The 23,936-nt window shown below is 41.9% G+C and overlaps 1 protein-coding gene across 1 annotated transcript; it reads right to left on the bottom strand.

Annotated features, from left to right (window-relative positions):
- Positions 1–14,283: 14,283 nt before the first annotated feature.
- LOC136771558 (uncharacterized) lies at positions 14,284–23,704 on the bottom strand. The gene is made up of 13 exons (XM_066723931.1): positions 23,593–23,704; positions 20,507–20,709; positions 19,937–20,063; positions 19,371–19,482; positions 18,730–19,081; positions 18,090–18,219; positions 17,575–17,686; positions 17,144–17,264; positions 16,503–16,632; positions 15,897–16,008; positions 15,477–15,544; positions 15,215–15,272; positions 14,284–14,440 (listed from the first exon to the last, which is right to left on the bottom strand). Exons 2-11 carry the CDS (start codon positions 20,675–20,677, stop codon positions 15,541–15,543), a joined length of 1,371 nt encoding a protein of 456 aa, XP_066580028.1. The 5' UTR covers positions 20,678–20,709; positions 23,593–23,704; the 3' UTR covers positions 14,284–14,440; positions 15,215–15,272; positions 15,477–15,540.
- Positions 23,705–23,936: the final 232 nt, after the last annotated feature.

The raw sequence follows: 23,936 nt of genomic DNA, 5'->3' as shown, positions 1-23,936 counted from the left end.
CCACAGTGCCAGGACGTAAGTGGTGCAGGGATCCGTGGGAGTGAAAGTGGGAGTGAAATTAAGCCCGTGGGTGGTAATGAAGACAGCCTGGCCATTCCCCATGTTTTCTCAGTGACAGCTGTACAGCTGAATCACCGCTGTTACTCAGCTCGTTTAATAACTGTCCTCCCGGGGCCCGCTATGACTAACACCGTAGTCACTGACACAGAAGTCGCGTGCTGGAAGACTCCACAAAGCACCGCCATTCACAAACAGCATGCTTAAGTAATCCACTGACTAATTTTGGTTTCAGTTTGCTTTCTCTTCCCCTTCCTTCCACTGGCCTAATAAATGACCTAATTTATAATCAGGCACAGATTTGTAACAAAACTGAGTAACGTGCTGGAGTGTCAAAGCATTATAAAAAAATGAATCGGTCTGCAATGGAAAGTACCAGTGACTAACAGTACATTTAAATTAAGAAAAACAGAGTATCAAGACTAGACATTTTATTTCTATTCATTTGGGTCCAAAAACCTATGAAAATACCAAACAGTGATATTAAAGGCCTTTTAAGGTATGGATTAATAAGCAATAATGTCTCGCTTGCGGGTTGTTTATTAACCTCACAGTTACTTTTATCTCAGCACCTTTGCCTAGTCTTCAGTGATCTGTTTCCTGTTTCCTGTTATCTCCCCTCTTTTTGTGATTTGTCTCACTTTGAAACTGGGACTGGTGACTGCAACCCCTCTATCACACTTTACTGAAAACATATCTATTTTTCCTGTGACATTTAACCCTTTATGTTAGTGTCTTGTGTGTGTCTATCCATGTGTGTGTGTGTATGTGTGTGTGTGTGTGTGTGTGTGTATTTGTAATTCTCCAGAAAGATTCCAAATGGATAGTATCAAAGGCTATCCAATGATCATTGTAACTGGAACCTGACTCAGTTATACACTTATTGAGGGAGAGCCTCTGTCTTTTTCTTCGCATATGAACACTTGGCTTGTTGTCTTGAGATGACCAATATTAGGGCTCAGCTGTTTATTTGGAGCTAAACCACAAACACACAGTAACCTGTGTCCACTCCAAATTATGTCAGAAATTATTCTAGTTGTGTATATTTACTACTCCTAGTGCCAGAACCCATGTGATAGTAGGATTCATCCTCTCTGAGTCGCAGTATTGGGACATGTAACTGGTTTATTTCATTTAATTCACTACAGCAATCTACGCAAGCTCCAGTATCACCCAGTTGGAGTCAATATTGAACATGCAGACACAGCAGTTAGTGCAAGAGGGCCAAGATAGACACTGAACAACAGCAGCAAAAAGACTTATAATGATATACATGCAAAGTAATGCATTTGATCATAGTTCATTTTTGGAGTCACTGCGTAACATCTAAATTTGTGTTGCATTAGCCAGCTATCCTTAATTTATAGCTTTCACTAATTCATATTTTATTAAACAAGTTCCCTGGGTCTCATTTATGTTCTCACTTTTAAGTAGGTCCCTAAATTAAATTCACAAATTGTATCAAGCTTACAAATCCAATCACAACCTTAGTTTGAAGGCAAACCAGATATTACAGTACATAAGGACAAATACACTTCCTGCCAGTAGCCACACCTAGCATAAATATGCAAATAACAAATGGAGCCTTTTCCTTCTCAAGGAAGATTTCAATGTCTGTGGTATGGATTTCAGGAGGAATGTCAGCCTTTTGAATGTACACGTCTAGGCAAATCGAAGGCTGGGGCTTAAGAGGGTTTATGAAGTTGCATGCAAAATCCCAGTACTGAGATTTTAAAAATGTGCCACCATGAAGGTCTATAAGGATTCTAAATATATATTAATTTCTAAAAGCAACAGTAAATTGTCTTGATCATGGTGAGTTCTGTGAGAACCCACGAAGAGCAGATAAGTGGCAATAGTATGTCTTGGGGTTTGGGAAGGAAAACGGTCTGGGGTTGATTTAGTAGGAGTCCAGTGAAACCAGCTGTAGGTTGACTAGCTCAGAACTCCACAAAACATTGGGTTGTGAATGCAACCTTGGTTATCTGAAATGAAATGAAGAAACAGTTCCTCAGAGGGTGTTGGGAATGACCTTTCCCCTGTGAAACACTTGAAAAAGCCTTATTTCAAAGTCACCAATAGGCCCCTGTGTGCATTCAATCACTTGCACCAAGTATACTACACACAGGAGAAACACTCTCTTTGCCTAGCCATATAAGGCCAATAGAGAGACCCCTGAAAGTTGGGGAAACTGTTTCTTCATTTCAGATAACCAAGGTTGTATCTAAAGACTGTCTACCCACTTTGTCACAATAGAGGACTGACAAAGTCACACGCAAAAGAACGCAATGGATCATTGGTACTCCACACCCACGGAAGCATCCACATGCATCATGACATAAAGAGCAGTGAGACACTCAACTCCGACGTGTCAAATGATACAATACACAACCCATAAGGACAGGAACATCTGTCCAGCAGAAGAGCAGGGAAAAACTCAAACCTACTCTGCAGAAATCAACATAGGCACTGTCAGGGATGAAGCTGAGCTCAGCACATCCAGCCTGTAAAAGATTCATCATAGCACACATGATGTAACCATATTATGTGTGGAATGTGCCACTAGCCACTCTGGTACCTGGAGGCCAACTGACTCGATCTAGGGTATGCTGTTGTTGGTTGGTAAGCGACTGTGCCGTGGCGATGCAAATATCTATTGAGTGGTCCACGTCTCACTCCAGCAAACAGGAAATGGATTGGCGGAAATACAAAGGTTACTCAACAATCCTTTCAGCAGGAGGTTTAGAAAAGTAAATTCAGAGCCCTGAAATTCACCTACTTACTTATCCAGGTGGATGTTTGTGGAACCCACGAAGGAGCAGCCTTTAGCTTCTAGTCCAAAGACTCGGGCCACAAACCACAGTAAGTATTAAACTTACGCAGTATAAATAATAATAATAATAATAATAATAATAATAATAATAATAATAATAATAATAATAATAATACAGCAGTAGCAGTAAAGCTCTTGTGTCTTGTTGAACAGGTAAAGAGGGAATTTCCTATCAGCGACTTTGAAATATGGCTTTTTCAAGTATTTCCGTGGGAAAGGTCCCTCCCAACACCCTCTGGGGAACTGTTTTGAAATTGAAAGATAACCATGTTTTTAAATCTTCTTGGGTTTTTAAAAGAAAAACACTAGCCTGACGTATGAGATGCAAGATTTTGTTTTAACCGGGAAGACAAACAACTGCAAACCTCTTTCCCCCCATAAAGGAACAGTGACAAAATGCTACTGTAAGTATACGATACCCTGTTTTCTGTCCCCACCGCCTCTATTAAAAGGCATGTAAATGCAGTGAGATGAAATAATATATTTTATACACAGCTCAAGGCAGGATGCTTTTTTAGAAATCATGTCTTGAAAATTAGTCAGCACGGTGTTGGTCACATGGAGTGTTTACAGCGTGCTTTTTACTCCTCCTGTTTGCACAGCTGCTCTCTGTTGTTCTGCATGTTTGAAGCCTCCGCTTTTTGTGAATGGATGGCAGGAGTGAATTGTGAATCACATTCAAGGTATTAAAAAAATATATGGTTTCATGCTTAGTTGACTAAGTGGTTAGATGTAGTGATGATTTCCATGTTTATAACCAGGTTTAAATGGCAAGAAGGAAAAATACAAGTGCATTTACTTCAAAAGCCAGTTGTAATAAATAAGATTGAAAAGATTGAACTTGCATCTGTCCAGACCGAACTGATGTTCATTACATAAACAGACATAAGCAAACCAAAAAAATCATAAAAACATCAAACGGATGTAAACAGAAACATGGCAGCAAGGTTGTACCTACTCCTGGAAGAAGATAAGTTATGAGATGATGTGCTGACTGGAGAGTGTTGTCCAGGCTAGGAAGGGGATGTGGTTCACAGATTCACTGAAATAGTTACCCTGCTCAAATCTGGGCTGCCCTCCTATTAACTCCCTCAGCTCACCAGAGGGAAATCACATGTCTGATCAGTCTGGAGCTGAAATCTTTATTTTATAACTCGAGGGAAAAAAAATAAAAATAACGGGCACTGTTTCCTATTTCGGCTTTTCCTTAACATGTTGCTCTTGTTCAGGGCTTATATTAAAGTGGAATGACTCATACCAAATACCAAATTCAGACCAGATGGGTACAAACATCAGCCAAAGCTAGGAAGAAGAAGAAAAAAATCTGTGGGTCAGGAAGTGCTTTTTTGGGAGTACAGATATACATAATGCACATTCCTCCCTGTGTGAATAAATCAGGAAGCTCTAAAAACTAAAATACAACATGACTGTGGCCCTGTCCTGTTTTACAGCTGCAGTCCTCACCAGGTTCAACATGCTCAAATTAATTCAGTCCAAAGTGAGCAAGTCCCTGCTCTTACAGCGTGTGTAAGATTTGGGTAACTACAAACTTGCTGCTTACTTCCAGCTTACTTATTACTTCCAACATCCACTCATAAAATCAGGATATCGCAAACTAAAAGGTGTTTTTGAAAAAGCTAAATATTTTGTTTGTTTGCTTGTTTGTTATAAGCTGGAACAAATAAAAAGACAGTATTTTTTTCTTTTTTTTCATCTGAGTAAATTGATATTGATTGTGCCTCTGAAAAAGGGTTTTAATATATATGTATGTGTACTATAAAATCACTACTGCCATCCTTCAGAATTACGTTTTCAATACAGGCATTATTCCTACAACCTGTTGCTTTACAACAAGAAATTCAAAACTTTGATGACAGCGCCACCTAGGGAACTAGGAGTATAAACACAGTATTGTGTGGGGATGTGTGATTGCTTTTTCATTCAGATTACTGACCAGGTACAAGTTTATATTAAAATGATTTTCACACAGAAAACAACATTAAAGTTCATGAGAAATTTGTATTACTCATTTGCCTATTAGCTACAATATTATGAAGTGCATTTCCATTTTTCAGAGAACATGTTTATTTAACCATAATTAACTCTTATTCAAAATGATATTCACAGCTCCTGGGAGTTTGCATGTTCTCCCTGTAACCATGCAGGTTTTTACTAGGTGCTCTGGTTACCTCCCACCTCCGATTGAAAGGGGGGTTAACTTTGATTCCTGGTTTTGTTTTTGTTGTGTTTTTAATTGCAAAATGAATCACTTTTTATGTACATTGTAGTTTTACAGACTCATAGGGCCTTAGACATCCTTGCCATCTCACCTGTCTGGGTCACAGGAAAATCTACCCAGTTGTTTAATGGGAAACCAATAGTTGGCTTTGTCATCATGTCAGACTTCATACACTTACATAGGAAGGTCTAAACATTTTGTTAATTCTTTATTTAGTATATCAGATGTGCACCTGTTATCGGAGTACAAATGTGTGTGCACACATAAGAAAATGTACAAACTAGAGGAGGCCATTCGACCCATCGTGCTCGTTTGGTGTCTATTAATAACTAAGTGATCCAAGGATCCTATCCAGTCTATTTTTAAATGTTTCCAAATTGTTGCTTTAACCACATCGCTTGTTCCAAATTGTGATGCCTCTCTGTGTGAAGAAGTGTCTCCTGTTTTCTGTCTTGAATGCCTTGAAGCCCAATTTCCATTTGTGTCCCTGCTGATCTGGAAAAGCTCCTCTGGTTTGATGTGGTCGATGCCCTTCATGATTTTGAAGACTTGAATCAAGTCCCCACGTAGTCTCCTCTGTTCCAGGGTGAGAAGGTGGCTTAGACTTAAGAGTAATGCTTATTGTCTGGCGGGACATTTCAAGACTAAATTGAACCCTGTGTCAGGGCATTTTATTTCACAGCCACACGTAAAAGTCTGCTGGCATTAGCTTCACCAGTCACGAACACATTAGATGACTTTTAAACCCATTCAACCTCAATTATAACTATTGAATGTTGCTTTTCAAAATACCTCAACAGCCACAACCCCTGATCTTCACTGGTGCAAAGCTATTGACAGGTATTTATACAGTACATTTATTTATGAAAAAAAAATTCAGTAAATACTTAATATTGCATTTAATTACATGAATAAAAGGCAATTGATTGGATAAATAAAACTCCAATAGTTGCATGATGTGAAAAAATACTGAATAATAAAACGGAATAATGTTTTACAGTGCAATGACTGCATTACAAATAATTCTGTCATTAGTAATCAGCATAGGTGAAAGGTATTTATTTGTCTAAAGTGCCTAGGTTGTAGTATGACAAATTAACTTTGGTTGTTTTCAAAATAAAAAATGTAAGTATCAATGATAGGGTTTTTATTTTCTGTATCACCGAATGGTATAAGTTATTTGAAATAACAATAATATAGTCTATAGCTAATTGTTTAATTTGTTATGTAGTGAAATAATTTAATTTACATTTTTTACTAATTTGTCAGAAGTGAAAAACAGAATAGTGATCACATTTTCTTTAGCCACAAATGTAACATGGGAACAGGACAGAAGGGAATTTATGATTACAGTTATAAGAATAAATACAGCTTGTAATTACTGAATGCCTTGTAGTCTATTACCAATGAGTAAGGCTTCTCTTTTTCTCAGTGTTTTCTCTCATTTTACAGTTTTCTCTGTTTTTGTTTTTGTTTATCTAGAATGGAACCAATTAGTTTTTCCACAGATACCAATACTGAATTCCTCTCAGTATCAATCGATCAGTGTGTTATGCAGTGCAGGACAGCAACTATCTGATCAGAGGCTCAGAATGGCTCAATACCTGTTAATGCAACACAACACATACACGAAACGAGAATGGAAAACAGAGGAAACAGTAATGTGTTTTTGCATTAAGGAAGTTAACTTCAATATGTATCTTTATTTCAATATTTCCCAAACGTGTTAGCCCTGCACCCAGAGTGACACAATAAGTCTCACACAGTGGCTTCAAAAGTCAGGATCATCAAACCTTGCTTTATTTGTAAATGTTCTTGTTTTGCACTTGTGTTTTTGACTTGTTCACACCAAGAAGTGTACAAGGACCAGTGGACATCGTCACCTGGCGCAGCTAGTACCGGCTGTTTTAGCTTGTTTAATTGTATATATATTGCACGTGTATTTGGTACTGTTTTTTAGTTACTTACTTTTGACATTTTGACTATTTGTTGGTGCAAAAACAGTTGCATTGCACATTATTGTTGTGAAATTGTACAGTGTAGTTGTGCGTTTGGCCGCCTTTTCTGCAATCAGAACAGGCTGTTAATTGTGTTAGCATTCCTGACATTCCAACCACAAAGTGATTGTCTTAGAAAGTTCTTGTTTCCCCATTTTGTTGTTGAACGACATGAAACCATTGGTCTCTAGATTATAACATTGATCGGTGATTGGTTTCAAGAAAAACTCCGGTTTGGGTTTTTCTGAATCAAACCCGACAATTACATCTTCATGTCTCTTCTGAAATCAAAATCTAACATACATACACTGTATTGGCCAAATTAAATAATTTGATGTTTGAAAAACTAGGCCATCCATATTCCAGGTAAAGAATATATTGTTTATATCCTGTAATTTTGCCACCCTTCACTTACATCTTTAATGCAGCCATCAGATTCTCTATGAACACAAATCTTTTAATTAATGTCATAATAAACATTTTCCAATTCCTTCAGCAGAAGCGTATCAAACTTAATCACTCACTGCACCTGTGTAAGCTCCACAAGCTGGGCTGCAGCAGTACTAATGCATCTCCCAGTCTTCAAATGAAGGAAATCAATTGTTAAACAGTAATGTGTGCAAGGCAAACTATTGCGTGGAAGATACATTTGAAGCAAAGATAACAAATATTGAAACTCCACTTCAGTCACATGATGGCGAAGCATAAGTCAGTATTGCGGTCAGGCTTTCTCCCTTATAAATCTCATATGTGATACCAGCCAATCACAGAACAGCATTTCCAAACACTCCTGTACCTTTTAACTTGTGTGTAAATGTCATGCCGTGCATATAATTATGACTATTTTTAAACAATATTTTAAGTTCGTTTTCTTCACTATTTCTGTGAGACCCATACCCCTGTTGTTGTGTGCCACATTGCTGAATCATGTAATACAGTGTCATCTGTAGTTTCTGGTACTTCTTGAGCTATTCTCCTCTCCTTGTAGCTAAATTATGATTATGATCATCATTGGAGCTGCACTATATAACTAACATAGGTGGCTCATTATTATTATTTTGATGTGTAAGAATATAACTATATTTTTAGGGGCCTCCTCCATCCTTCAATGAGAAATGCAGTTTGTTTGAGGTAAGTATAGAATTCCACAGAAATGTTGATGAAATGTTGATGCTTTGTCTACACTATCCCCCTGTGTGTAGGTGTGCTTGTCTCTGTAGTTTATTCCACTACACTGTTTGAGAGTTGTGAAGCTATAGTGCTGGTGCTGCTGTTCATTTCTGACTTGGCCTGGATCGGTTCAAATGAGCAGATCAGTGCTGACCTTTCTCTGTCCCCCCGGCCACAATACGGGATGCAATATCCCCTTGACTTCTCCATGTAGAAGCTGGGCCGGACAGACTGTAGTGGCTGGCTTAAAGTGTAATATTGTAAACCTTCTTGTACTTTGTCAATGCAATCTGGTTTTATCTTGCATTTTCTTAATATTAGGTTGCATTTCATTTCCTTATTTTTTGCTCTTTTTAGACCCGCACACCCCTTTCTTTTTGTTAATTTGCTTGCATTCATAAAAAACGAAATTGAGCAGAAACAGAAGTGTGCAGTAGTAAAAGTGTTTTCTTATTGATAACAGACGTCTCTGGATTCCTTACTGTGGGGTTGTGGGAAACAAAGCTTCTGGCTCTTTCACTGTTTTCTTTCACTGTCTGTTTTGGGAAATACTGTGTGTTAAGTGCACGTCTTTAAATACAAGTGGGACAACAGAGCAGGGAGAAGCACGGTTAGTAAATTTTAACATCTGATCTGGATTAACAAACATTAGGACTGAGGCTCTAGTATCAAACGGTTTGGATTTTACTTGATGATGTCAAAACCACATTACCTTCAATTGTGGACTCTCTAAAACTGGAACCTAGAATGGTTTCTTGTAAGTGCAGTAATTAGGGTGTTTTCACACATAGCTTGTTTCTAGTGAACTGTTCACATCTGTTTTCAATGAAAAGGGGGGGTTAATCTCAGTTTTTTTAATTCATATAGGTCCCTTATGTTCTCTATGGTGCAAAGTGTACATACAGTACACCAATGCTTGTTACAGTTTGTTTAAAAACAGACCATTGGTAGGTGTATGTTCACATTGCACTGTGTTAATCTATTTCAATCACTTTTCCCCAAATAAACTGTCTTTATATACAGTGGCCTACAGGTATAATTGATTATATGTTTGATTAAACCAAATAAATGCAAGTGAGCAATTGATATTTTTTGCTCCAATTAAAATATGTAGAAATATTAATATAAACACTGCAAAAGCATCATATATTTTACAAATAATGGCATATTCTTGACCCCTCTTCCAGGCAGGATTTCTACAGCTCCCTCAGATTTCTTGGTTTTCACTTGTTACTTCCTGCTTTGAGTTCAAACTACAGATCAGATGTAGGTTTGGAGATTGCGATGGCCATTCAAGAACATTGATTTTGTCTTCACCATTGCATTTTTAGCCCCACATGCATGCAAGTATGAATTTCAGGTTTTTGGCCAAAATATCTGAACTAATACATGCTTGAATGAATTGTTCCTTCAATTTTAACAAGGGCCAGGACCAGAAGATGTAAAACAACCCCAAGCAAAACAGATCCACCTTCATATTCTGCAGAAGGAATTATATTCTCCTCAGAATTAGGCTCATACTGTCTGTGCCAAACACAGCACTGATGTCTGTAAAGCTCAGTGTTTGTTTCATTTAAAACACTGTCCCATGTTTCATTAAGATGCAGTTCTGGCAAATTCATGCAAAATTTTTACAGAAACTGGAAACAACACAAACAACCATGGGAAGATGTCTGCTTGGGATAATAAAAATAGATAGAAAAACTAAATAAATAGATCAAAGAACAAACAACCATATGACATGAAAGAGTGAAGATGTTAAAATAACAATGGGCCGGACACACTGAGAGAAGAACAGACCAAAGATGAACGTAAGCTTTACAATGGATCTCAAGAAATACAAAAAGAAGAAACACACATAGAAGATGGGAATATGAAATCAGAAGTTGTGCTGCTGTGAGCTGGAGAAGTTTTCATTTGAAAACCAGTGGAAACATACTGGGGAGGCCTTCATCCAGCAGTAGATTGACAAAGGCTGCTGCTGCTGCTGCTGCTGCTGCTGCTGATGATGATGATGATGATGATGATGATGATTACTGCAGCAGGAAGCACTGCTTCATACAGAGCTGGTAAGATTGATCTACAGTTATGGCCAAATTATTTTAGTTGGCCTAGTATCATTAGATAAAACCACACCTGTATGTAGAATCCAAATGATCAATGTTTGACAGAAAACAGGAGACACTTCTTCACACAGAGAGGCGTCACAATCTAAACAAACTCCCCAGCGATGTGGCTGAAGCTGAAAATTTGGGAACATTTAAAAATAGACTGGATAGGATCCTTGGATCACTCAATTATTAATGGACACCAAACGAGCACGATGGGTCGAATGGCCTCCTCTCGATTGTAAACTTTATGTTCTTATGTAATGTTTCCACTGGAGGGCAGTAGAGTGTTTGACAGGCACTGTTCTGCAAATTTCAGGGTGAATGTGAAGCTAATATTGAGGAACAAAAGTAAATGATATTTGCAATGTATTTATAGTGCCAAAACAAGAGGTAACACTGACTTCTAAGTATTTGCTATCCTTAATTTAGTTTTCTTAAAATAGTGCCTCAAAATCTACGAAATGCCTCAAATAGCAGATCTTGTTAGATTTACTTCAGGCTTGCGTTTAGTAATAAGGAGATCTTGGCAATGTTAGCACATGGTCATGGTGTTATTATGAGTTGCAGAACGTTGAAGAGAAACAGCAGAAAACACTATTGGGACTCGGGTCAAGTGCTGATGTCTATACAAAATGGAAGTGAGCAATCCAGACACATGCAGGGTTATTGGTGGTTTTGTGCAATTCAAAGAGGATTACTGTGACACAGGATATGATTATAATCGATTTATTTATCATTATTTCTTAGCAGACAACTTATACACTTACAAAATATAAGAGCATTACAAAAGTGCAATAATACATTATAACATTTCAGATCAAGTGCTTGTTTTGCACTTTGTTGTTTCCCGTTCATCCCAGGACGCGTACACGGCACAGCGGTCGTAGTCACCGAGCTCAGCTAAGTACCGGCTGTTTTAGCTTGTTTCATTGAATACATATTGCACCTGTATTGGTAACCTTAAGCATGGCAGCTAGTTTGTTAGTTACTTACTTACTTAGCATTTTTACTATTTATCACCACAGTTTCTGTAATCAGAAACAGTTGCATTGCACATTATTGTTGTGATATTGTACAGTGTAGTTGTGCGTTTTTCCATCTTTTCTGCAATCAGAACAGGCTGTTCATTGTGTTTGCATTCCTGACATTCAGACACTTAGTTTGCATTCGCCCCGTCGCTGCACTGGGGAGGGACTTGCATGCTCTCGCCAAGGCAGTGTAATTCAGCGCAGTTCAGGAGTGCGCTGTCCCAGTTAGTTCCAGGTGGACTATTTAACAGCCTCCAGGACCTCCACACCAGCAGTCAGCGCCAGCAGCCTTCAGTCAGTGACCCCCCCCCGAAGGGCCCCACTTCCAAAGGGCGAGGACTCTGGCTGTAGGACTCCAGTGAGGAGACAACACATCAACACTAGGCAGCTATGACTATCTCTCCAATTCCTGTCCTGCTCTCTCCTGCCTCTCGGTGGACACCTGCTCACCACTGCCTCCCTAATCCCTCCAACCTCATCTCTCTGCCTCTCCCTTCCTCCTCCCTCCCCTCCATTCCCCTCACAGGAGGTCTGTGGAACTGCCACTCAGCTTCCAACAAGGCCAACTTCATCTCTGCCTTCGCCTCCCACCTCTCTCTCTAGATTTCCTTGCTCTCACTGAGACATGGATCTCCCCTGACAACTTGACCACCCCTGCTGCCCTGTCCTCTCTGTTTGTCCTGTCCCACTCCCCTCATCCTACTGGGCGGGGAGGATTGACAGGGCTGCTGCTCTCCCCTCCTCTCCTCTTCTCTTTCCCCTCTTTTCTCTCCTCTATCTCAACTAACATCTTTGAATTCCATGCAGTAGAACTCACTTCTCCCTGTCACCTCTTCCCTCTAGTTCTCTACCGTCCTCCTGGTCCACTGGACTTCCTTCTCTCCTCCCTCCCTACACTCTCCTCCCCTACCATCCTCCTGGGAGACTTCAACATCCACCGCTCCAACCCCTCCCACTCTGCCATATTTCTTCCCCTCCTGCACTCTTTCCTGTCACCATCTCCCCCGACTCACAGGCCATGACACCAGCTGGATCTTGTCTTCTCAAGAGGCTGCCCCCCTTCTGCTCTCTGTGTGACACCCCTAATCATCTCAGACCACCACTTCATCTCTTTCTCCCTTTCTCTCACCTCCCTTCCCACCCCACCCACTCCCACTGTCACCTTCCGCCGTAATCTCCGCTCCGTCTCCCCCTCCACCCTGGCCTCTGCTCTCACTCTCTTACCTCCCATTGACTGTTTTTTCCATCAGTCTGTTATCTGTGCTACTTCCACTTTGTTCTCCTGCCTCACCTCCTCCCTCGATTCCCTCTGTCCTCTCACGTCTCACCCTGTCCGTCCCTCCTCTCCACAGCCCTGTATCTCCTCCGTCCTCCGCTCAGCTTGATCCACTCAGCATTTCACTGAACAGAAGTGGAAGAGGTCTAGACTCTGAGCTGCCCTGGACCTCTACCGCTCTCTACTGTCTACATCAGGGGTGTCAAACCCTGGTCCTGGTGAGCCCCTATCCACTTCATCACATAGGTCACCCTAAATCACCAATATCTACATACTGGGAACACATGGGAGTTATTAATCAATTAAGCAAGTCAACCAAGGCAATTCGTCCTTCAGGAGGCTGCACGTATTCAGATAATTGCTCCAATAGTTTCTAAAGGACTGAATTTACCACCTGCTTTATTGATCAGAAATAAGTACTTCCAGGTGTTTATAAATTGGTGATACAAGGGTGATCTCTAAAACCTGCTGCATAGGGGCTCTCCATGACCAGGGTTGCACACCCCTGGACAGTAGAAAGCGGTAGAGGTCCAGGGCATCTGGGAGTTTGGACCTCTTCCACTTCTGTTCAGTGAAATGCTGAGTGGATCCAGCTGAGCGGAGGACGGAGGAGATCCAGGGCTGTGGAGAGGAGGGATGGACAGGACAAGACGTGAGAGAACAGAGGGAATCGAGGGAGGAGGTGAGGCAGGAGAACAAAGTGGAAGTAGCACAGCTAACAGACTGATGGAAAAAACAGCCGATGGGAGGTAAGAGGGTGAGAGCAGAAGGCCAGGGTGGAGACGGAGCGGAGATTATGGCGGAAGGTGACAGTGGGAGTGGGTGGGGTGGGGAGGGAGGTGAGAGAAAGGGAGAAAGAGATGAAGTGGTGGTCTGAGATGTCCAGGGGTGTCACACAGAGAGCAGAAGGGGAGCAGCCTCTTGAGAAGACAAGATCCAGCTGGCATCATGGCCTGTGAGTCGGGGGAGATGGTGACAGGAAAGAGTGGAGGAGGGGAAGAAAATGTTAGAGGGGGAGGGGTTGGAGCAGTGGATGTTGAAGTCTCCCAGGAGGATGGTAGGGGAGGAGAGTGAAGGGAGGGAGGAGAGAAGGAAGTCCAGTGGACCAGGAGGACGGTAGAGAACTAGAGGGAAGAGGTGACAGGGAGAAGTGAGTTCTACTGCATGGAATTCAAAGCTGTTAGTTGAGATAGAGGAGAGAAAAGAGGGGACAGAGAAGAGGAGAGGAGGGGAGAGCAGCAGCTCTGTCCCTCCTCCCTGCCCAGTAGGATGAGGGGAGTGGGACAGGACAAACAGAGAGGACAGGGCAGCAGGGGTGGTCAAGTTGTCCTTTGGATGTGGGCTACTGAAGGCTGCTGGCACTGACAGCTGGCACGGAGGTCTGTTAAATAGTCCACCTATAACTAACTGGGAGAGCGCACTCCAGAACTGCGCTGAATTACACTGCCTTGGCGAGAGCGCGCAAGTCCCTCCCTAGTGCAGCGACAGGGCGAATGCAAACTAAGTGTCTGAATGTCAATTAACACAATTAACAGCCTTTTCTGACTGCAGAAAAGATGGCCAAATGCACAACTACATTGTACAATATCACAACAATAATGTGCAATGCAACACAAGTGCTGATATGATAAGACACAGGGGGGTTGGCGGGTGGGTGAGTTCTGCCTTGTAAAGCTCAGAAGCAAGAGACCCATGTGACCAGTCCTCTCCTCACCAGGTTCACCGACTGCTGAAAAAGAGAAGAGGGTGGGGTAGTCAGAGACGAGTGGAGCAGTTCCTTCAACTAAAAAGTGGGAATTAAATATGTATCAATAAGAAGCTACAGGTCCCCTAAAGGACAAGGGTCACTTTACAGGATTGACCACAAATCCCTCCTGAATGAACGAATGCACAGAAGGATAACCCCTGGCTGTCTGGTGGGATTCTTCAGAGTTAGTCACGTGGGTGACAGTTACGGTTAGAGACAGGGCTGTAGACTAGAGCTGGGTTTGTGCTTGTAGGATATGAATGAGATGTTCAGGTGTTACCCAGGAATCACCTGAGGAATTTGTAGTGTGCCAGTCATCCTCTGTGACCTGATTGGGGGAGCGGAAGACGACTGATGGGATTTGTAGAAGGGGTTTCCCTTTATAACAATGACATGCTGTAAGTCAAGCCTACTTTGTTATCAATACACAAGTTAAATGCAGGATTGAAAAGCAAAGGCTGAATAAAAGCCGAACAAACTGCCTGTAGTGGAGCAGAGCTTCACATCACATAGGCACGGCTCTAGACACAATTCACTGGAAACAATGTGTGGCTTCAGATTGAGCCAAGTCCTCCAGAGATGAGGAGATTTCAGACATGGATCTCGGGGGGGTCTCCAGAGGGAACCCATGGCTGTCTCACGAATGAGGCTCCAGTCCATGAGATCAGTAGAGAGCAACTTTATTTAAGGGTTCTGTGTCTGTACACAACTGTATTCCTGTAAAATGTATATATATAAAGTTATTCATTTTTTTACCTGTTGGTAGTTAATTTCTTCTCATGCCAATATTGCCCCTTGGAATACGGATGCTCTCCTAGAACAAAGGAAAGTAGGTTTTATTATGCGCTCTATTCATTGACTGTATTGCTGAGTCAGGTAACAAGTGTGAAAGGACTTCAATCCAGACAGAGGGCGTGAACACATGAGAAGCAGCTGCTACACTGCTTTTCTTCGCACACACCTGATTACCAAACAAAAAAAGAATCGCAGATGCCGGCTTTTAGCATTGATGGCGTACCTGGCAGGGGCGCGGTACAGTCCAATAAGACTTCCGCTTCATCGGGATGTCACTTCAGGAACTTTTATCTGCAAGACAGATTAATTATTATTATTCTTGTTGTTGTTATGTTAGGTAGGTTAATGTTGCCTAATATTAGTATTTATTCATTTATCTTGGAGTACTCTGTGGTAGGAACAGCTGCAAGGCATGGTGGGAGAAAGTGAAAATGTTACTCTGACTGAAATCTGTGTGACATTCTGCGATTCAATGGACAGAATGCGGACATTATTGTTTGATTTCTCAGATTTTGTCCGATTTAAACATCTCTTCTAACCTGGAAATGAAGCCCAACGTGTGTAGGGCCGGTGGGAATCGCCGCTAACCAGCATTCCACACACCGGGGGTCTGGCAATAAATTCGCTCAAAGCAAGCGCTCACCCAGGACGTCTAGGCAGCGTCGGCAGCGGAGGGGCGTAGATGTTGGCAAGATCCAGCTCTGGAAATCTCCTGCCAATCACCGTGAGGACTTTGTCCACCTGCTCCTGGGTACCTGAAAAAAACAACAGGAAAACAAAACCCAATAAGTTATTACCAGTCGGCTGAGAATCAAGAGACGGGGCATTGGGCTCCGTCAGAGATTTTCAATAGATTTGGCAGCAATGGAACCAGTCTGCACTTCCCTATGGCAACCAATTCAAACTCTGGTGTCTCAGCAGCAATGGCTACAGCCGAATGACTGGGACCCACCGATCAAGTCACATGCCAAGTCACTCACACTTTCATTAGAAATGTGTTAATTATCCTATATTTCAGCCTCCTGTGGCCATTGTGTTATTTCTATTTCTGTTTGCAATTCCTGCACAAATCAAATAAATAAACTGAAGTACAGGAAACACATCTTAAAAAGAGTAAAGACCATTATAAATGACTTTGTTAATCTGTGGATGTTGTCACACAACACAGGGCTGATCAGGATGCCTCCTAGGGGTCGAGTAAGAGAGTCAGACGCAATGGGGGTCATTCACCACACAAATCTCCACCCACCTTCGATGTGGCAGATCTGTAACTCCTGGGTGTCAGGCAGTCTCAAGAAGTCGATTTTGGAAACACCTGAGCACCGCTTCATGTACTTCATGTGTCTCCAGTGCTTTCCGATGAGACGTGGAATTGCATACTGTTTAAAAATAGATACATGAATAAAAATGCTCATTATACACTCCACACAGACCACACCACACTCAGTGCCGACTTCAAGAATTACCTGAAAAACACCCGTGAAAGATAATAATACACCTTGATCTCAGTTAACATCCTGAAAGCACAACCCTACCTGCGCCCAAGGTTTTAATCAATCCTAAAACATTCATCATTTACGGGCAATTACTTAGGAAATGCTTGATGTTAAAAGAAAAACAAAATAAACGAAACGTCTGAAAGTCCGCACGGGCCCTGCCCTTCACTCTCACGTCGCCTGGGCAGACTGTCAGGAAGATTGATGAACAAGGCTGCCGTAGAGGTGATGCATATTCTCTGAAATGGTTGGGGAAAATACAGGCAGTCTGGTAATGTACTTAAATGTAACCAATAAATGTGACCACCTAATATGCTCAGTCTGGCTACTTATTGTGTGGGGCTTCCCTGCTAGCCTGCCTCAGACTGTCTGACCTCACTTCAGGCGTTTTTACCTGGGGAACCTCCATCTCCCAGATGATGAGCAGGTCCTCCTTGCTCTCAGGCAATGGATAGGACAGGCCTGTGCTCTGTGGGAGGTCCTCACTCCCGATCCTGACCTCCAATGTGCAGGAGCTAAGAGAGGGGAAGACAATACAAAAGTTCATCATAATCCAACATTGAAAAAAACAATTGGCATTTAGTTGTTGAAAGCAGATACTGGGTTTGAGCATCATTTATACATCAGCCACTCAATACCATGATCACTGACTCAATGGACAGAATGCAGACATTATTGTTTGATTTCCCAGATTTTGTCCGATTTAAACATCCCTTCTGACCTGGAAATGAAGCCCAACGTGTGTAGGGCCGGTGGGAATTGCCGCTAACCAGCATTCCACACACCGGGGGTCTGGCAATAAATTGGCTCAAAGCAAGTGCTCACCCAGGACTACTTGGCAGCGTTGGCGGCGGAGGGGCGGAGATGTTGTTAAGGTCCAGCTTTGGAAACCTCTCGTGAATCACCGTCAGGACTTTGTCCACCTGCTCCTGTGTACCTGACAAAAACAACAGGAAAACAAAACCCAATAAGTTATTACCAGTCGGCTGAGAATCAAGAGACGGGGCATTGGGCTTTGTCAGAGATTTTCAATAGATTTGGCAGCAATGTAACCAGTCTGCACTTCCCTATGGCAACCAATTCAAACTCTGGTGTCTCAGCAGCAATGGCTACAGCCGAATGACTGGGACCCACCAATCAAGTCACATGCCAAGTCACTCACACTTTCATTAGAAATGTGTTAATTATCCTATATTTCAGCCTCCTGTGGCCATTGTGTTATTTCTATTTCTGTTTGCAATTCCTGCACAAATCAAAGAAATAAACTGAAGTAAAGGAAACGGATCTTAAAAAGAGTAAAGACGCAATGGGGGTCATTCACCACACAAATCTCCACCCACCTTCGATGTGGCAGATCTGGAACTCCTGGGTGTCAGGCAGTCTCAAGAAGTCGATTTTGGAAACACCTGAGCACCGCTTCATGTACTTCATGTGTCTCCAGTACTTTCCAATGAGCCGCCCAACTGCATACTGTTTAAAATAAATACATGAATAAAAATGCTCATTATACACTCCACACAGACCACACCACACTCAGTGCCGACTTCAACAATTATCTGTTAAACTCCTGTGAAAGATAATAATACACCTTGATCTCAGTTAACATCCTGAAAGCACAACCCTACCTGCGCCCAAGGTTTTAATCAATCCTAACACATTCATCATTTATGTGCAATTACTTAGGGAATTTTTCATGTCAAAAGAAAAAAACAACAAACGAAACGTCTGAAAGTCCGCACGGGCCCTGCCCTTCACTCTCGCTTCGCCCGGGCAGACTGTCAGGAAGATTGATGAACAAGGCTGCCGTAGAGATTGTGCATATTCTCTGAAATGGTTAGGGAAATACACGCAGTCTGGTAATGTACTTAAATATAACCAATAACTGTGAGTCCCCAACACGCTCAGTCTCGGCTACTTAAGGTCTGGGGTTTCCCTGCTAGCCTGCCTCAGACTGTCTGACCTCACTTCAGGAATTCTCACCTGGGGAACCTCCATCTCCCAGACGATGAGCAGGTCCTCCTTGCTCTCAGGCAACGGACTGGACAGCCCTGTGTTTTGCGAGAGGTCCTCGCTGCTGATCCCATCCTCCAATGGGAAGATGCTGCTGCCAGAGTCAACTTCGCCCCCTGCGGCCTCACGTCCTGTGGCTGCAACGTCCTGTCGCGGCAACTTCCTCTTACTCTTTTTCTTCAATTTTCCACTCCGCGACTTCCGTGCTTTAGCCACAAGCCACTGAATCCGCTGCGGCCAGCTGGAGCTGGGCCCGGATCTGAAGAGCCGCTTCCTGACAGCTCTCCACCGGGCAAAAGCAGTTCCCCTCCTTGGGCAGGAGCTGAGAGAGGGGAGGACAATACAAAAGGTCATCATAATCCAACATTGAAAAAAAAAAAAAGGCATTTGGTTGTTAAAAGTAGATACTGGGTTTGAACATCATTTATATATCAGCCACTGAATACCATGAACTCTCACTCAATGGACAGAATGCGGACATTATCGTTTGATTTTCCAGATTTCTGACGTGGAAATGAAGCCCAACGTGTGTGGGGCCGGTGGGAATCGCCGCTAACCAGCATTCCACACACCGGGGTCTGGCAATATATTCGCTCAAAGCAAGTGCTCACCCAGGACCACTTGGCAGCTTTGGCAGCGGAGGGGCGTAGACGTTGGCAGTATCCAGCTCTGGAAACCGCTCACGAATCACCGTGAGGGCTGCCTCCACCTGCTCCTGGGTACCTGATAAAACCAACAGGAAAACAAAACCCAATAAGTTATTACCAGTCGGCTGAGAATCAAGAGACGGGGCATTGGACTCCGTCAGAGATTTTCAATAGATTTGGCAGCAATGTAACCAGTCTGCACTTCCATATGGCAACCAATTCAAACTCTGGTGTCTCAGCAGCAGTGGCTACAGCCGAATGACTGGGACTCACCGATCAAGTCACATGCCAAGTCACTCACACTTTCATTAGAAATGTGTTAAATATCAAATTTTTACAGTCTCCCGTGGCCATTGTGTTGTTTTTATTTCTGTACAGGAAACATCTAAAAATATTATACTCTTAATTATAAATGACTGTTAAGCAGTAGATGTTGCCACACAACACAGGGCTGATCAGGATGCCTCCTAGGAGTCGAGTAAGAGAGTCAGACGCAATGGGGGTCATTCACCACACAAATCTCCACCCACCTTCGATGTGGCAGATCTGGAAGTCCCGGGATGTTTCTCTCGAGACGTCCACAAAGGAAACTCCCGAAGACAACTTCAGGCACTGAATGTGTCTCCAGTGCGCCCCGAGGAACTTCCCAACCAGATGCTGTTTAAAATAAATACATAAATAAAAATGCTCATTATACACTCCACACAGACCACACCACACTCAGTGCCAACTTATCTGTCAAATACCTGTGAAAGATAATAATACACCTTGATCTCAGTTAACATCCTGAAAGCACAACCTTACCTGCACCCAAGGTTTAAATGAATCCTAATACATTCATCATTTACGTGCAATTACTTAGGAAATGTTTGATGTCAAAAGAAAAACACAATAAACGAAACATCTGAAAGACAACACAGGCTGTCGTAGAGATGATGCATATTCTCTGAAACGGTTGGGGAAATACAGGCAGTCTGACAAAGTAGTAAATGTATGAAATAAATATGACCCTCCAATTTGCTCAGTCTCGGCTACTTAAGGTCTGGGGTTTCCCTGCTAGCCTGCCTCAGACTGTCTGGCCTCACTTCAGGTGTTCTCACCTGGGGAATCTCCATCTCCCAGATAATTAGCTCCGGAGTCTGCGGACATGGTGCTTCCAGCAAGCAGCCGCTGCCCACAGACTCCTTGCTGTCCACATCGGAGCACGCAATCGTCAGGGATTCCTCTGCATGCAGCACGGGGCCCTGCCCCTCTGAGACTCCTTTATTCATGCAGTCGCTGAGCAGGTCCTCCTTCTTCGCTGCTGCAAATGGTATACAATACAATAACAAATGAGACTTAAAAAAGTGATCAATGTCAACTTCCTTTTTTAATCACATACATAGTAATGTGTAGTTCTAATCATGGTTCTATAATAGTCTGCAGGGGTGGAAGATGGGTCCTAGAAACACTGATCTATGGAAGCATATAGAGAACTTAGTTCAAATGTTAATTCAAAATGTAACATGATGATAAAATCCCAAATCTGCATATTCATGTTCCATCTATGCACGTATTATCTGGGCCAAAATGAAAATGCAATGTCAAACGCTATTGCAGATGCATGTTCATCCCCGCTTCAAGATGGACAGGATGATAATGATGATGTATTGGTGAAAAATGAAAAACAGCACTCCCTTTGCAACTGCATTTCCTACAGACCAGCACATTTCACCCCTGATGATTCACCCCCAATCCTATGTTCTCCACATGAGCAATTTTAAGTATGAGTGGATTAACTGTAGAGCTATAGAACATATATTATTATTTTTTATCATTTAGCTGACTTACATTTGTACCCATTTATACAGCTGGGCATTTTACTGGAGCAATCTAAGTGAAGTACCTTGCTCAAGGATACAACAGCACTGCCCCACCCAGGATTTGAACCCACAACCTTCCAGAGCCCTAACCACTACTCCACAGTGCTGCCTACATATACACTCACATACACACGCACACACATTTTTCCCCAATAATTCAGTCACAGAGTGTTAGACCTGCAAACATAACAACATCCCACAAACGTAATAAACCAGACGTAATACAAATCTGCAGCTTTTAATGTAATAATCCCACTAACGTAAAAAGTTTCCCACAAACATAATAGCAGTTGCCTACCACAAATGTAATACGTTATAACTATTACGTTTGCAGGGATTTGATAATAAATTTGTAATAAATCACTAATATGATCAAAATCTGCATCTTATACAAGTTGTTCACTCTAAATGTCTTTAACAGCCAATGACATTTTCTTCCCACATATTCTTGTCCTGTAGGTTCTTGCATGTTTAGACTGATCAATTGTTTTTGTAATTAAACCCCATCATATTAATTCCACATTTATTCCAGCACTTGTCTTTGTAGTAAAACCTTGAAGAAATCTGGAATAAATAGGATTGGGATTTATTGCTCATTTGTATACACAACACTTGATCAGACTAAATAGGCAAGAATCTAAAGGACAAGAATATGTGGGAAGAAAATGTCATTGGCTGTTAAAGACATTAAAGACAACTTGTATAAACTGCAGATATATTACTGATTTATTACATTTGTGGGAAGTTATTATGATTTAGAAAGCTGAACATTTTCACCTTCCCGCAAACGTAACAAATCCCTGCAAAACCTATTACGTTAGTGGGATTATTACATTAAAAGCTGCAGATTTGTATTACGTTTGTGGTTTATTACGTTTGTGGGATGTTGTTACGTTTGCGGGTCTAACATACAGATTACACGTAATTAGGACAGCTGGCTGGTTAGTAGGCTACCTAAAGAAGCTTTCACATGAGGCATTACACATGTATTTGCTGGTATAGTGGTGGTATAGAAACACTGCTGCAAACATGACGTTGTAGGTTTGATTCGACACAATGGGGGTGTTATTTCTTATGTAGGCAGTGGCATCATGCAGCTAAATGCTTTGGGGGGAGCACAGTCGGAAAATAAATTATGATTGGTACAAATGATGATTGCTTGGTTGGCATTTCATGCCTTTATCTACATATATAGGGTATTCTAAGTTATTTTAAATATAATGGTACTTTATTGTACTGCTCTACATACTTATTCAATAGAATTGCTCTGCTGTTTGTGTTGTAGGCACTGGTATTTCTGATACAATTACTGTAAAAACATCTTCACTTGGTTCCAAACAAAGTGTAAGGGTAGCATCTAGCACTGCTGTAGTGGAACCCATCATTATACATTCATCTCTTGCCTGTCGATCTTTGGCACAATTAAACTAGTCTGTTTCTTATTGAAAAAAAAACAAAAAAACGTAAAAATGGTGTTCATATTGTATTGTACAAAGTATAAGAACGATCAGGTAAAAAACTAAGTGTTTAGTCCCACTTGAAAGTATTAGTAAAGCATTTATTTGTTCTTGTTGAACTATTTATGTTTGAACTCTGTCACATTAAACAGTAATCACTTAAACTCCACCTCCCAGCTTTCTGAACCTGACTGCTGCTGGTAATAATGATATTACAACTATATATATATATATATATATATATATATATATATATATATATATATATATATATATATATATATATATATATATATATATATTAGGGGGGGTGGGGGGTAAATACAATATAAAACACTAAAACAATGGAAAAATAATGTCCGGTGGCACAGGCCCCCGGTGACTCAATGGCGTGACGTCACTGTACGAAGGTATTGCTTTTTGTAATAAAACCAACTAAATTCTCATCTCCATGATGACGTTTTTGTTCTTTAAGGCATCGAGTTTAATGACACAGGGCCCGCTCCTCGTAGCTGGCTACTGAGTAAGACAAGTCAGATAACTTTCGGGATGACCTGACAGAGTCTGGCTTTTCCTCAAAGCAAGCTCAGCTGAGTCAATTAGCATAGGAGAATCCGGCCGATTAGCCTGAACGAGTTAAAGCAGCGTCGAGCAACGGGGCCCAGATCTGATATAAGCGTCACTGAACACTGCGTGACCCAGCAAGATGGCAACCTGACCAAACACTCACATCATTACGAGATAATAATTATTACTTCGGCTCTCCAAGACTGGGTAAGGAAACTGTCAGTGATTAAACAGAAACCGTGCACCTGTACAGTTCTACTCGATGCAGAGCAACGCAGAGTTCAGTGCCTCTGTACTCACACTGTTTGTAGGTCTCGGCGCTGTGGATACTCTCTCTCTCTCTCTCTCTCTCTCTCTCTCTCTCTCTCTCTCTCTTACTCCTCAGACACTCACAAACACATCTGACGTGATTATGAAGCCGGATGCCGCAGCTTCACTAGATAAAGCGTCTATGACGTCACAGTGGCGAGAGAACGCACTGCCGCCTCGGACGGGCATGATCGCGCCGCTGCGGCCTGTGACGCACTGAGCCAAGACACGTCACTGCGCCACAGGCTGCAACAGCAGTGCAGAAACATGCAATAAAATGAACTACACATTAAGCCCACACCGAAATGATTTTTCACCAAAGGTCAATTATGCCA

Source organism: Amia ocellicauda, chromosome 15 (assembly GCF_036373705.1).
Source record: "Amia ocellicauda isolate fAmiCal2 chromosome 15, fAmiCal2.hap1, whole genome shotgun sequence".
Lineage (NCBI taxonomy): Eukaryota > Metazoa > Chordata > Actinopteri > Amiiformes > Amiidae > Amia > Amia ocellicauda.
Note: the sequence above shows the minus strand (reverse complement) of the source record. Positions and strands in the feature narration are given on the sequence as shown.

What these genes read in the sequence shown, in the direction of transcription:
- LOC136771558 (XM_066723931.1), bottom strand. Translation starts at nt 20,677, where the DNA reads ATGAATAAAGGAGTCTCAGAGGGGCAGGGCCCCGTGCTGCATGCAGAG. An exon ending in GGGAGATGGAGATTCCCCAG is followed by an intron (nt 20,064 to 20,506) that starts GTGAGAACACCT and finishes TATTTTAAACAG; the next exon opens with CATCTGGTTGGGAAGTTCCT. An exon ending in ACGCTGCCAAGTAGTCCTGG is followed by an intron (nt 17,265 to 17,574) that starts GTGAGCACTTGC and finishes CCCCTCTCTTAG; the next exon opens with CTCCTGCACATTGGAGGTCA.